The 15,128-nt window shown below is 48.1% G+C and overlaps 2 protein-coding genes across 2 annotated transcripts; one reads left to right on the top strand and one right to left on the bottom strand.

The window, feature by feature from the left end:
• Positions 1-7,066: 7,066 nt before the first annotated feature.
• Positions 7,067-7,822, top strand: LOC127678027 (keratin-associated protein 5-1-like). Its single transcript, XM_052172869.1, has one exon. It carries the CDS (start codon positions 7,067-7,069, stop codon positions 7,820-7,822), a length of 756 nt encoding a protein of 251 aa, XP_052028829.1.
• A 5,063-nt stretch (positions 7,823-12,885) lies between these two features.
• Positions 12,886-13,764, bottom strand: LOC127677505 (zinc finger matrin-type protein 1-like). The gene has a single exon (XM_052172577.1). It carries the CDS (start codon positions 13,762-13,764, stop codon positions 13,180-13,182), a length of 585 nt encoding a protein of 194 aa, XP_052028537.1. The 3' UTR covers positions 12,886-13,179.
• Between the last annotated feature and the right edge of the window lie 1,364 nt (positions 13,765-15,128).

Here is a 15,128-nt window from a genome sequence, read left to right as displayed (position 1 = left end):
TGAAAGTGAGGCAAAATCAAACCTAGACCTAGAGCCCTACGAACTAGGGTGTCGGACTAGGGTGTCTGCCTGTTTCCCCTCCCCTGGCCTGCCTTACAGTGCCGTATGCCCTGGGGCTTCTTTATCAGTTTTGAGGTCAAAGCCTCATCAAGAACCCATGAAGAACAGGGAGGCCTGTGGAGCCTGGCAGAGGTGAGTTGAAAGAGTGGCTGCCCAGGGAAACTGGACCGTTGGTGATCCGCTTGCTGGGGAGAGGGAGGCCAGGGAAGGACTGAGGGGAGATGCACCACAGAAGATTGCGACTGTCATGGAGCACCAGCTAAGTCGTCCCTGGAGCCATGCACATGTGAATTTGAGTTTCAGAAGACTGGATGGGGTAACAGTAGTGGCTAAAGCTGGCAGTGGGGTCAAGAAACGGTCACCTCAGTGTCCAAATCCGTTATTCTATTTATTCTATTCTATTTATTTATTTATTTATTTATTTTGTTTTGAGAGACAGGGTTTCTCTGTGTAGCCCCGGCTGTCCAGGAACTCACTCTGTAGACCAGGCTAGCCTTGAACTCACAAATCTGCCAGCCTCTGCCTCCCATGTGCTGGGATTACAGGCATGCGCCACCACGCCCGGCTGGCTGGCTCTGTTATTCTTTCCACCTGACTCCTTCCAGTTTTTGATGACGGGGGCAAGAGCTGAGGCAGGAGACCCAGTGTTCTGGAGAGGAAGGAGGACATGGTCATGTCCTGAGCTCTGCCCTCTGACAGTCTGGCTGGTCTCCACCATAGTCAGTCCTCTTACCTTTGTTCCCAGGAGAACCTGCTAAGGGTAGCAGATGTACACAGGGTAGGCAGCCCTAGGAAAGTCACACAGTAGTAGTTCTTAAAGCCAAGGTAAGATGCACGGAACGCAAAGTGGAGCACGCGAGAGGACATAGTATGTCAGACGAGGAATAGATGGTGTGGTGTGCTCACTCCCCGCTTGCTGCTGTGCCAGAAGCTGGAAACTGCTCTGTGTTGGATGTACTTAATCCTCACAAATGGAACTGTTCATCATATGTCCTTAGAAAATAGCCTCTGCGGGGTTTGGAGCAGGGGTTTCAGGCCCAGGATGACGTTCAACTCCTCATCCCCCTGCTTCTACTGCTCCAGGACTTCTTAACCCTTTCCTGCTTGTGATCCCTTTCTCCCCCTCAAATTTTTCCACATCCCCAGGTATAGGCGTATGGGACATTTAGAGAAAGCAATTGTCTACTGACATAAACAATTATCATAAACAAATCTGTTTTATTCTACTTTTTATAAAGACTATGTTTTTGTGTGTTTGTGGGCCAGAAGAGTGCATCAAATGTGCTGGCGTCAGGAAACATTATAAGGCACCTGGTACAGGACTTGGGAGCCTAACTCACGTCCTTTGGAAGAGCAGTAAGCACTCTTAACCTCTGAATTGTCTCTCTAGGTCCTAATAAAATTATTTTAAAGAATTTTTTGCTACACATATGATGCTACCATTTATTAATGATTAAAGTAAAAGTTTATACTAAAGGAATGGTTGAACTTGTTTATTTTTACACGAAGAATTAAGTCTGGCGGGAGTATTTGACTCTGCAGACCATAGAACATCAGAGTTGACTGGCATTTTGATTTTATAGTTGTCAATGCAGTTAAAGCTGCTTTATATAAATATAGCACAAATGACAGAAGGATATTGACAAACAGTTCAGAAAGTGTTGGCCTAATCCCAAGCCTAAATCCATTTAATAATTTAAAACATTTTTAAAGGTGTATTTATTTTATTTTATGCATGTGTTTTACCTGCATGTGTGCATGTGTATCACATACACTCTGGAATCTGTGGCAGTTAAGAGTGTTGGGTCCCCTGGCCCTGGAGTTACAGATGGTTGTGAGCTGCTGTGTGTGCTGGAAACTGAATCCGTTTCCTCCGTAAGAGTAGCACGCACTCTTAGCCACTGAGTCATCTCAGCATGGTTTTTGTTTGTTTTGTTTTAGATAAAACACAGCTCAGCAACTCAAACATCAATTATAAAAATCAAACATTCTAGCAGGGCAGTGGTGGCACACACCTTTAAGCCCAGCACTTAGGAGACAAGTACCTGAATTTGAGGCCAGCCTGATCTATAAAGTGAGTTCCAGGACAGCCATGGTTATACACAGAAATCCTGTCTGAAAACAAAAAACAAAAAAATCAAACAAAAAAAAATCAAACATTCTAACACAGTACAATATAAAATACACCGATTCAATATCTGCACGGTAAGGGATGATAGATAAAACACTAAAAGTTCTTGTTTCTGTAATTAAACCATGGTGTTTCTGCAACATCAGAGAGTTTAGTATGCTAGCACAAACATATAATCCACAACATGAACGTGTCTCAAGTGTGACTTCAGCTGCTAATGTGCTGTGGCATGGTGGCACGTGCAGGGCCCAGAGCCCACCGTGAATGGTCAGAGCACCGTGGATGTCTGCTCTGGATTCATCAGACACTTGATTTTTGGGGGAGGAGATCGGTGCACATTCAGAAACTTTTTATCACAGCCAACTTCTGTGCCACCCTCACATTCAGTAACATGGTCACTTCTAGGGTTGTGACCCACAACTTAAAAACTTGGAAGTACCCAAGTGCTGGGGCAGCAGGTATCTGCCACCACACCCAGCACAGGAGAGAAATGGTGGGTCTTTGGGGTCAATCTGTTTGGGAACTATCTGTTTTCCGCAATGGTGACTCCAATTCATAAGAGTACCAACAGTGGAAAAGAGCTCCCATGTCCCCACACCCCTGCCAGGCCAATCACATGCAGGTTTTGGTTTTGTACCCAGCCTAGTGTTTGTGAAGGGTTATCTCATCAGGGTTTGGGTTGCATTTTGTTACCAACTGAAGATGTCAAGCCTCTTCACGTGGCTTACTGGCCGTGTGCGTGTCTGTGTACATCTGTTTAAAACAGTTGTGATTTAGAAAGCTCACACTACCTCTTTCAGGAGAGCGTCCGTGCTCTGCACGTTGCTCTTGTGGTCCTGCCCACTCACTGCTACTCACACAGAATTCTCTCAAATCCGTTCAGTCAGCTTGCCATTATGAAGTGCCTCCTCTCTTCAGCGTGACCGCCCAGGTGCACTCAGTGACTTTCCACTCCTCGTGGACACCCAGCTGTACTGGATACTTTTAACTGTCAACTGGACATGGCCTAGGACCCCCCCTCAGAAGAGCTTCAACTGAAGAATTATGTAGATCAGGTTGGCCTGTGGGCATGTCTATGGGGACTTTCTTGACAGTTGATCGATGGAGGAAGGCCCAAGCAGCATATGGGCAGCATAATTCCCTAGGCCCCAAAGTACATAAACCTAGAGAAAGCAGCAAGAGATCAAGCAAGCAAAGATTACCGCATTTATTTTTATTTTTATTTTTTGCTCGACTGTTAGGTTTGAGTTTCTGCCTCAATTTCCCCCTAGTGATGGACTTTAAACTGATATAAACCGTTTGCTCTCTCAGGTTGCTTCTGATCAAAGTGATTTATCACAGAAACGTAAGTGAAACTAGAACACCAAGCTTGCCAAGGAAGCAGCTCTCTCAGTTGATGATTAAAAGTAACTGTTTTGTCAGGGGGTTAAAAACCACAGAAAGGGAATTCCTGAATACCGCAGTTGGAAACTCTCATTCTTGTGATAAATTAACCTCTAAATATTGGTGATTTCACTCAATACAAAGCCGCTGATACATTTGGTGCCATCTGGAAGCAGTATGCCAGGCTAGGGACGGAGTATGTCCTCCGTTTGGTCTGCGTGGGCCCAAGATCTTTGTCTTGGGAATCCCCAGATTCAGTTCATGGCTCCAGGAACTTTCATGCAAAGTGAAGCCAACAGACGATTTCACAGTGCGTGGTGGGAAGAGCCCTAGAGACCAAGACCTAAATCCCACCAAAGCGCAAGGGTGATCAAAACAAAACAAGCAAAAATCCAAAACCCAAACCAAACCAACCAAACAAAAATCACTGGGAATCTAGCTGGAACCACGAGAGGAATGGGAAACAAAGTCAGTAGACATGTGACCAGCATCTACCATGCCTGAGATAACAGGAAGGGTCCTGTCAGCTTTGATCCTGTTACTTGTCCTCTGGCCTCGATGATCCTGGGTGCTATTTGTACTGGCATGCTGATTGAAGAGCTGATTCAGTGGCCACAATGGAAGGTATTCTATTCATTCTCCCTGACCCCTACCCCCACATAAGACATTTTACCATTTTTTTCTTATTACAATTTATTTATCTGCTGAGCGTGGGGCATGCACACAGCAGACTGGGGGTCAGAGGACAACTTTCAGGAGTTTCCTCTTTCCAGCGTGTGAATCTTGAGGCTCGAACTCACTGCTTCGGGATTGGAGGTCTTTACATGCTGAGCCACCTCAGGCAGCCTAAGGTCTCATCATGTCGCTCACGCTGGCCTTCAACTCGTGGGCTCAAGGAGTCATCCTTGCTCAGCCCCATCTTTCTGGGTAGCGGCACATACTTGGCAGAGTTGCTTGCTTATGGGAGCAGTTCTGAAGGACACTGTCTGAGGACGCAGACAGTCACACTGACTGGGTAGGCTATGGGCAGTTAGAGTAGGATTTAAAACTCTAGGGGTGTGGCATGAGCCTTTCCTGTGACCCTGAAGCCTACGTCTAGAGGTTCAGTCATCGGCTATACTTAACTGAGTTCTGTGTTACGTCTCAACTAAGGTACATCTTCCTCCCTTAAATGTTTTGAAAAGCCACCATTGTTCCTCTGTTCTCCCACATTCATGGTCTTTGCTACTGGTCAGCACAGAATTCGCTCAGCACAAGTCAGTCTGAGTGTCCAGAGACCTTATTGATGACTATTGTGTCAGAGAGATGGCTGTGTGAAATACTCTTTGATTTATCTATTTTGTCGCTGTTGTTTTGAAGTAGGGTCTTGCATGATACCCCTGGATGCACTCCCACTAGAGAAAATTCTCATGCTTTGCCTCATGAGTGGATAGAAAAGAGCTTATTTGTGAGTTTTGTTTCAAGACAGTAAACAGGTCATCACAAAGAATTGTTAAAAGAAGGAAGTAAAGCATTATTATTATCATCATCATCATCTATTGTCGTTGTTGTTGATATTTGAGACAGGTTCTCTACACAGCTTTGGCTGTCCTAGAACTCACTGTGTGCACCAGGCTGGCCTGAAATCCACAGATCTGCCTGCCTCTGCTTCCACGTGGGACTGAAGGTGTGTGATTCCCACATTTAGCAAAACATCTTAGTTGATGGTGGACCAAACCTGCAAGCCTTGGAAGGTAGCAGCAAAGGGATTAGTAGTTTGAGGTCCTCTCTGCTACACCCCAGTACACACTGAGTTAGAGGTAGCCTGGGCTTCGTGAGATCCTGGTTTTTGTTTTTTGTTTTTTGTTTTGTTTTTTGTTCTTTGGATTTGGTTTTTTTGAGACAGGGTTTCTCTGTGTAGCCCTGGCTGTCCTGGAACTCACTCTGTAGACCTGCTGGCCTCAAACTCAGAAATCTGCCTGTTTCTGCCTCCCAGAGTGCTGGGATTACAGGCGTGCACTACCACCACCCAGCTGAGATCCTGTTTTAAAACTGAACAAAATGAATGAAGTGAAGCGACAGCAGTTTGCTGGTCTGATGAGGCTGGATCTGCTCTGGGCTGTGCGGCCCACCTCAGCTGTGGTGGGCACCAGCAGGAACTCTTGAGTTAGCTCTGGAAGGAATGACTAGTGAGGGAAAGAATGCATACAGACATCAACAGTGCTGAGGATGCTGCTTGGTGAAGGAGCATGACTCCTGCAAGGCCCTGGGTTCAAGTCCCACAGCCCAACAAACAGATGTCAAAATGCTTCGAGCAGGAACTATCCAACTGATCTTAACTCAACCTGTCCGAGAATACTGGGACCGTGTTGCGGGGACAAGCCTACCGGGTTGGTGTTCATGTGCCACTTGGAAATCTCACAGTCAGGTCTAAACCAAATAAAAAAAAAACAATCTAGATGTTTTTTTTTTTCTAGATCCTTGGAAAAAGTTGTAAATGGCAGCACCAAGGGGAAGGGGAAGAACAGAGTAAATGCTTCATGTAAAATGTTAATGAGGCCACTGTCACTGCACGGATACCACTGTCACCCATAAGAGAAACGAAACTCAGAGAAGATGGGGTGAAGGCCTGAGGCAAGATGAAGAAAGTTCCAGAACAACGAAGACTATGATGGGGGGGGGGGGAGGGAGAAGGAGAGGAAGAGGGAGATGGAGGGAGACAGAGACAGAGACGGAGAGGGAGACAGAGACAGAGAGACAGAGAACAGCAGAGTGACCCTGGAAAGGCGAGCAGTCCTTAGAGAGTACTCACCACCCTGCAGAGGGCAGGGTTGGTTCCCAGCACCCACAGCAGGCAACTCTTGCCTATAACTGCAGCTCCAGGGAATCTGAGGCCCTCTGGCTTCCGTGGACATCTGCCTGGCATGTGGTACCTGCCAGAAGGCAGACAGTCAGATCTCTAAGTTCCAGGCCAGCGGGGCTATATAATGAGGCCTGTTTCAAAAACAAACAAACAAAACAAACTATATAAACAGATACACACACACATACACACACACACACACACACACACACACACACACACACACAGAGAGAGAGAGAGAGAGAGAGAGAGAGAGAGAGAGAGAGAGAGAGAGAGAGAGAAGCTGCTATAGGTAGGTACCTTGCTTTGGGATATGGAATTGTGCTTTGACCTGTAAAACAGAAGCACACCTACCAAGTGTGCCATTAGCTTGTGTAGGGAGCAGGAAAAAATGTCTTGAAGTCCTGGGAAGATTCGCATTGCTGACATGGCACTGCCGTCACAGCCCCAGAGCCTCAAATCCATGGAGAAATGGCAAGGAATTTCAACTGAAAACCATAAAGAATATACAAGACATACTCAGGGAGAGAGGAGACAGACCTGGAGAGAGGGGAGGAGAAGGAGAGGAAGGAGGGGAGGGCATGGACAGGAGGAAGGGCATGGACAGGAGGTGGGGGGAGGGCAGGGACAGGAGGGAGGGCAGCTTCTCAATGCACCTGGGAGGTGGTTTTCTGACCAGCCTCCGTGCCTCCAGTGACTCCGTGGCTGTCTGCTGCTGTGCACCCGTGGCTGTCTGTCTGCTGCTGTGCACCCGTGGCTGTCTGCTGCTGTGCAACGGTGGCTGTCTGCTGCTGTGCACCCGTGGCTGTCTGCTGCTGTGCACCCGTGGCTGTCTGCTGCTGTGCACCCGTGGCTGTCTGCTGCTGTGCACCGTGGCTGTCTGCTGCTGTGCACCCGTGGCTGTCTGCTGCTGTGCACCCGTGGCTGTCTGCTGCTGTGCACCCGTGGCTGTCTGCTGCTGTGCACCCGTGGCTGTCTGGCTGCTGCTATGCACCCGTGGCTGTCTGCTGCTGTGCACCCGTGGCTGTCTGCTGCTGTGCACCGTGGCTGTCTGCTGCTGTGCACCGTGGCTGTCTGCTGCTGTGCACCGTGGCTGTCTGCTGCTGTGCACCCGTGGCTGCTGCTGTGCACCGTGGCTGTCTGCTGCTGTGCACCCGTGGCTGTCTGGCTGCTGCTGTGCACCCGTGGCTGTCTGCTGCTGTGCACCCGTGGCTGTCTGCTGCTGTGCACCGTGGCTGTCTGCTGCTGTGCACCCGTGGCTGCTGCTGTACACCCGTGGCTGTCTGCTGCTGTGTACCCGTGGCTGTCTGCTGCTGTGCACCGGTGACTTCTGCTGCTGTGCACTGGTGACTTCTGCTGAGACATCCCCAGCTATTATTCTTCAGTTCTCTTCCTCATCCACCTGACCCCTTCTGGGTTGGCTCACCATCTGAGGTAGACTGGAGGCACCACTATGACCTTTCAAAACCTGGGGTGTTTTTGTTTTGTTTTTTGAGACAAGATGCCACTTACCCCAGGCTGACCTTGAGCTTCTTACTCTCTTTCCCCAGTCTCCTAAATTCTGTGATTACAGGCTGCGCCTTCACACCGTGTTCCCTCAGTGAGGGCACTGCAGCACGGTTTCCTGAATGTGGGGCTAGCACCGGGCTCCCTCACAGCCCACGGCTTTCCCTCATGTTCCCTCACTTCTCCAGCACCGAGGTTATTGCAGCAGCTTCAAGGGAACTCAGCCTGGGCCTCTGTGTCTCAGTTCATGTGCAAACAAACCAGATCTATCTTTCTGAAAGGGAACCTTCACCTTGACTTGCGACCTTCACCGACCTGGTCCAGAGCCAACCTAAATCAGTTTCCTGCTCAGGTCTGACTCCAAGTTGTGTTTTACTGGCTTTGTGTGTGGCTGTGGTGGAAGAAGGTAGGTGGTGTTGAACATTCAAGACAGCATTTAATGTGGCACAGACGCATTCCAGAGAGGATAGCCTTGAACTTCTTCTGATCTTCCTGTTCGTCCCAAGTGCTGGATCCTAGGTGCTACCACTCTGGCTGGGTTGTGTTGTCGTCTTAGTATTTAATTCTGAACCGTTCTGTCATTCAAAAGCAGCAGGTGGCCATCACTGCACAGCACCCACACATCTGGCATAACAGCCACATCTTTCTGTAAGTTTTACAGATTCCCACTTAACTCTAAAACATTAATTTGAGTTACTTGGTTACAAAGGGTGCAACGCCTTGTTTGAGGTGTGTGTATATTCCAGCTTGTGCCAATAACCCGAGACTGATACAAAATTCCTCACAACTCCTATGACTAAAACATACAAGCAGAGAGGCTGCTTCTGTGCCTCCCCGTATGCTCAATACACGCTTTACCCCTCAGTCAACAACCCTGTCAGGTTTGTGCAGGCTTCCCTTATGTCATGGTAGCTTCTTAAGGCTTCTATTCCATGCATCCATGTGCGTGCACGTACGTCAAAGCACAGCTGTGGGAGTCAGTTCTCTGTTTTCAAATTCATCTTTCTGGCCTTGGCATCATGCTAACTTCTGAAATGGTCACCGCCCAGAAAAATCACTCCAGATGGATAAACACCAAAAAAAGCAAATATTCAGGAGTTTTAAAAAATTATTTGAATCTGGGTACAGTGGTGTATGCCTGTGATTCACACTGAGGCAGGAGGATCTTCTGTTCAAGGACAGCCAGGGCTATATAACAAGATCCTGTCTCAAAACCCTTAAATTTTATACAAGGAAACCTATGTCCTTTCATCAGCTCACATCACGGCCCTAGAGCAAACCTCTTATTAAAAAGAAATTATCCAGCCAGACATGGTAACTTACGCCTGCAATCCCAGCATTCAGGAGGCTGAGACGGGAATTGTTAAGAGTTTCAAGCCAGTCTGAGCTACATGGTGGGACCCTGTTTCAGTAGAAAGAAGGGAGGGAAAGAGGCAGGGTTGGAGGGATGGAGGGAGGGAGGGAGGGGGGAGAGAGAGAGAGAGAGAGAGAGAGAGAGAGAGAGAGAGAGAGAGAGCTGGCAAGGTAGCTCAGTGGGTAAAGATGCTTGCTCCTACACTGGATGACCTGAGTTTAATCTCTGGAACCCATAAAGTAAAAGTTGTCTTCTGACCTCCACATACAAACTCACACAAATAAATAGATAATGTAATAAGAGAAAGAAAATATTCAAATAAGATCTTCCCCCTCCTGTGTGTGCATGCGTGCGTGTGTGTGTGCATTTAGGGTCATCACCTGTTGAGCTATCTCACCCACACCCTTTCAGTCATGTTGAAGCGTTCTCCTAGTCTTGGCCAGGGGCTGGATCCTAGTGGACAGTGGAGCATAAGCAAGGACACACAGTGTGAGCAGTGCCTCAGAGTTGAGAAGAACGTGTTAGACCTCATGGAACTGGAGTTGCAGACAGCTTTTGAGTCACCGTGTGGGTTCTAGGAAACAGACCCAGAGTCCTCTGCAAGATGCGCCGGTGTTCTTGGCTTCTGAGCCGCCTCGCCACTCTTACCCAGCAACCAATTTTGCATTTATTGTATACATATTCCAGCACTGATCTGTCCCCTGGATGGGTTTTACATTAACTCTCCCATCCAGTTTGCTCTTTCCTTCTCTGCACACACGCAGGAAGAGAGGGAAGGAGATGTGACCCCGTGTCATGCGTGGTGGGGCTCTGAGTTACTTAAGGGATCAGGTCTTGCTCAGATCCTCAGCTGGTAGGAAATGTATCTATCTGCATTACATCATCTCCGTTTATCTCCCTAACTGCACCAATGTCACCTGTCTGTAGCTACATCACACATCATTCGCTATCTATGTAGCGAGGCATCTAAAGTAATACTACATGTGTGTGTGAGGTTATTTTCATAGCTCAAAATACTCTCTGAGAGGTTGATCTAAAGTCAGCCCATGTTCTGAAGACTTCGAGCTGTAGCTATTTGTCTTCATCTCTGCTTTGCTGTCGGGCTTAGCGCTTTGCTCTACCCCAGCAAGCAGAGGCTAGCCGCTAACCCCCAGCCACCCCCTTGTTTGAGCGGCAGCTGTATCGTGCCCTGCGCATGAGTGTGAGACGCAAACCTGCACCTGCTCTGGACACTGGCTCGTGGTGTAACACTCTGCGTTCTACCCGACGTGGGACAACGCATGTGGTTGTGGGCCACACGTTCTGCTATTCCAGACCCCATACATTCCAGGCAGTGGCATTTCTGATCCTAGAACTTAAAATTTGTGTGTGTGTACAATTCGTGGGAGGGAGGGGGCCTGTGTGTCTACAGCTGTGTGGAGGTCACAGGACTGTCTTTGGTGTCCATCTTCACTTTGAGGCAGGGCCTCTCTTGTTCATGGCTGCATATGCCAGTCTAACCGACCTTCTTAAAACTTTGTCTCTAACTCCTGTCTGGTAGGAGTTCTGCACCTGACTTCATATAGAATCTGGGAATTCGAACTCAGCTCCTCACTCTTGCACAGCAAGAATCTTGCCACCAAGTTGCCTCTCCAGCACTCACTGTCTAAACAAACAGATGAAGACTTAGTGACAGCCAGAGATATCACAGGTTACATTTTATTGATGAAATCCAAGATAAAATGTGTGCATGTTTTAAAAGACTCTGTGTGTGTTGGGGGTGTAGAGGTTGCGTGCATGCTGCACGTGGTGGTCAGAGAACTCGGGGGAACTGGTCCTCGGTCCTTCCACCGTGAGGGGCCTAGGGACTGAGCTCAGGTCACCAGGCTTGCCAACAGTGCTTCCACACCCTGAGCCATCCGCCAGGCTCACAGGTACGTGCTCTGGAATACCGTTCAATTAACGAAGACATCTCCACTTTGCAGAGTTGAGATTCAGCTGCTACAACTGTCAGATCAAGAGCACCAAGCAGGTGGCTGGCTGTGACCGACCGACGGGTGGCAGGTGACCTGCCTGGGGCTGGGCTCCAGGGTGGGGCTGAGGAGGCACAACTCAGTGCTGCAGAGTAGAAAGGTTCTTCTGCAGCCACTCAGGATGCACACTCTGCAGACAGAGCCACCAACAAAGCCATTTGCTGAGGCTCATAGGCCCCAGGTAGGACCCTTTCCCTAGCACCTCCCCACTTTTTTAACTAGGGGTGCACCAGGGAAAGGGGCAGTCTCCCTTTCCTGACTCTACAATGACCTTCTACCACCCACTACCGGGAGAGTTTAAAAAGCCAAGTAGTAAAACCAGACTAGTACATAAGGTCCTGTTTTAAGAGATGATAATCTGATACTCGGTGCAGGACATTTAAGAGAATGATAACAAGAAATTTCCCTCCACTCTGTTTCTTGCCTTTACAAATAGCTATGGGAAAAGTCTCATATGAAACAAAATTCTGCATAAAAACACACTGCAGGCATTAGCGCTCTCCTTCTACAGTGTGAATCTCAGGGATCAAACTCAGGTTTCAGCCAGGCTTGGCGGCAAGCACCTCTACCCGCTGACCCTCTCACTAGCCCCTCACTGCAGTCCTTTACCCACCAAATTCTTGTCTCCTGAGCCCTGAACTCGTACTATGTCTTTCTGTGTGTTTATTTAATGCTTATTTTCAAGACTCCAACTTTTATAGATTTTTATAGCAAAGCCTTCTGCTTTGCTTCTAAATGTTCTGACAGATTTCATATAAATGTTCATGTATAATCTTTGTTGTTTAATAGCATCTGGCTAGTGTATCGTAAGACAATTCTCTCTCAGCGGGCATGGTGGAGAATGCTTCTGAGCCCAGCTATTACCGCCAAGACAGCGAATGTCGACACGCTTATCATAAACCTTGGTGGATGTTAGGTAACCCTGCAGCCAATTTTATCCAGACTAGGTGTGGCAAGGCACATCCCTTGGTGGCCCATCAGAAGAAGGCTCAAACTGGGGTGAAATGTAGCTCAGAGAGAGAGAGAGAGAGAGAGAGAGAGAGAGAGAGAGAGAGAAAGAGAGAGAGAGAGAGCGCACCTAGCATGCCTAAGGCTCTGGATTAAACCCTCAGCATAGGAAAAAAAGTGCAGCCTGATTAGTGCAGATCACGATTCTTCCCTTGTCTTCTTTTGAGCGTTATCATTAGTAGAGGGGCTGAGCAGTAGCCAGAAGACGGTGAAGGACAGGAGCATCGCCAGAGCGGTAGCGATGGCAAAGGTGGCAGCAGCTAGTGTTACTGCCCTTTCAATAGCAGCGATGATGGTAAGAACATGGCTCAAAGTCCCAGAGTAGCCAAAGGCAGAAACAATAGAAAACAGAGGTACTGGAGACACAACAACAAGCTGTAGAAGGGCAAGTGGGCCCTGATCACAGGAACAGTTTCTGGGAGATGCCAGACGTCTGAATATCCCCAAAACTGTAGCCCTGGCCTGTTACAGAAGCTAAGCATCCCAATACAAGGCCTGCTGGGGGGCTGGCAGCTACTACCTGGCTCCTGCTGGCTTCTGCTCTGGAGCAAGTGCTAGGGCCTCTGATGATGAACGCCCAGAGCAGAGGAGTCTCCAGCCTCAGCACCTAGGTCTGGACTGGCCAGCTTCTAAAGCTCCTGGCACTCAGGCTTGTGACTGAAAGTCCCTGTGTCTGTCAGCAAAGGCCTTGCACACTAAAGGCTCTGTCACTGCCAGTCCCAGAAGAGCATCCCTGTGCAGACTCACAGTTCCTACACCAGTAGAGTAGATGGGCCACCCGACCACAGCAGCTGGCCTGGCGTCTAATTGCTTTGAGGTCATTTAATCCATCCTTACCAAGAGAATCAACACATTGACTTTTGGGACCCAAAATGCGCAAACATCAGTAGCGACTGCCCAAGATGGCTTCATCCCACAAATCGCTCTCCTCAGGTTCCTTCTTCTTTCGGCGGGACCGGCGTCCGCCTTTGGTGGAGTCTCTCCCGTCATGGTGGTTCTTTCTGTGCTTCGACAGCTGTGTACCCCCTGGCTCTGCTGAGACCTTCCGTTTGCTGAGGCTGTTTTCTCCGTCTGAACCCCTCACTCCGTAGCGTTTCCCCTTTGGCATCCCTGGCTCCTGAATGGAGGCTCCTCCTTCCTCCTGGCTCCTCGTCCTCCCCTTTCTGTCTTGACTGATGGGCTGGTTTTCCAGACAATGTTTTTGAGATTCCGGTCTTTGTCTGCTGTAAGGTGCCTGGTTTTCCACTGCCAGCCTTTTATAGGAAGGAGAGGATGTGGAGTCGTCTTCGAACCAGGATGGTGACCCCAGCAGTGGAGCTCCATGGCTGACGCTGCCTCTCTTTTGGTGAACAGAATCCTCTGGCATCTCTCTGAAGCAGACATTTGGATGTACTCCTCGGGCCCTCTGCTTTCTAATGAAATCTTCAAGTTCAAGTTGAAAAGAGTCATTGGTCTGAGATTCTTCCATTGCATTGACCAGGAATGTATTTCTCTAGAAAAAAAATGGGAGAAGACCCTCTGTTGATGAATCATTTTACTGAAGACATTTTCTCTGTCCTAAGAGAGAGTGTTTGACATGACTTACACAGTAAATAGAGCGTAGTCACTGGTGTTGGACATGAGTACTTTTGACATAGTCTGGGGACAGGAAACTACAATGGAGGAAAATGATTGCTCATTGGGTTTTAATTTAAATTTTTTTAAATTATGTCTATGTATGTAGGTATGGATTTGTACATAGGGCCCCAAGGAGGCCAATGTTATCAGACCCTCTGGGGGCTGACAGGTGGATGTGAACCACCTCGTGTAAGCGCCAGGGACCAAACTCTCTTAGAGCGGTGCATTCTTTTACCTGTCGAGCCACCTCCCAAGCCTGTTCGTTTTTCATTCAACATGGTGACTTGGTCCTACTAAGTAGCCTTGGCTGCTATTTAACAGGCTGGCCTCATACTTGTTCCTTCTGTTAGTGCCCCCAGAGCGCTAGGATGCAAGCACCTGTCTTAGCTGGTGGAAAATGCACTATAAATGTTAGTATCTATACATGAATAAATAATAAATGGAATAGACAATAGCATACAGTGTTTGTAGGTGCTCTGAGTGTGTGTGCATGCACACCTTGCTTGTATGCATTTATATGTGCAGCTGTATACGTGCAGGCCAGAGGCTAAGCTCAGGTATTATTCCTCAGGGCTTGCCCTTTAGGCTAGGATGACTGCCCAGTGATCCCAGGGACCTTCTGTCTCCACCTCCTCAGCACTGGGGTTACGCATGTACCACCAACACCCAGCTTTCCACGTGGGTGCTGGGGATCGAACAGCTCTTCGAGTTTGCTCTGCAAGTACTTTTCTGTCTGAGCTACCCCCAGAGCTCAAATGTTACATAGACTGATGAGTATAAGGCTTATCATGGTTGCAATGACAGGTTTAAAAATCAGATAATTTGGACTAAAGAGATGGCTCATCAGTTAAAAGCAATGGCTACTCTTACAGAGGACCATTCAGTTCCTAGCGTCCACTTGGCAGCTCATAACCAACTTTAATTCCAGAGGATCCACTGCCCTCTGCTGGCCTCTGCAGGCACTGCATGCAGATATACAAGCACACACACAAATCTTATTTTAAAAAAATCAGATAACTTTAGACCTTTCCTCTGCCATAAATACTATTCAATGTATAAAAATAAGTCATTTAATCCTCTAGTTAAATTGCAAGTTAAAAGGGACTATCATGCAACTAAACTAAGCTGAAATCGAGCTGTGCATGGTGTTGCAGGCTGTCTCACTTAGTTGATCTTCAAGTTGAGTTCAAGGCCAGCTTGGTCTATACAGAAAAT

Source organism: Apodemus sylvaticus, chromosome 2, assembly GCF_947179515.1.
Source record: "Apodemus sylvaticus chromosome 2, mApoSyl1.1, whole genome shotgun sequence".
In the NCBI taxonomy this organism is placed as follows: Eukaryota; Metazoa; Chordata; class Mammalia; order Rodentia; family Muridae; genus Apodemus; species Apodemus sylvaticus.
The sequence above is the reverse complement of the archived record's forward strand: the minus strand, read 5'-3'. Positions and strand labels throughout refer to the sequence as shown.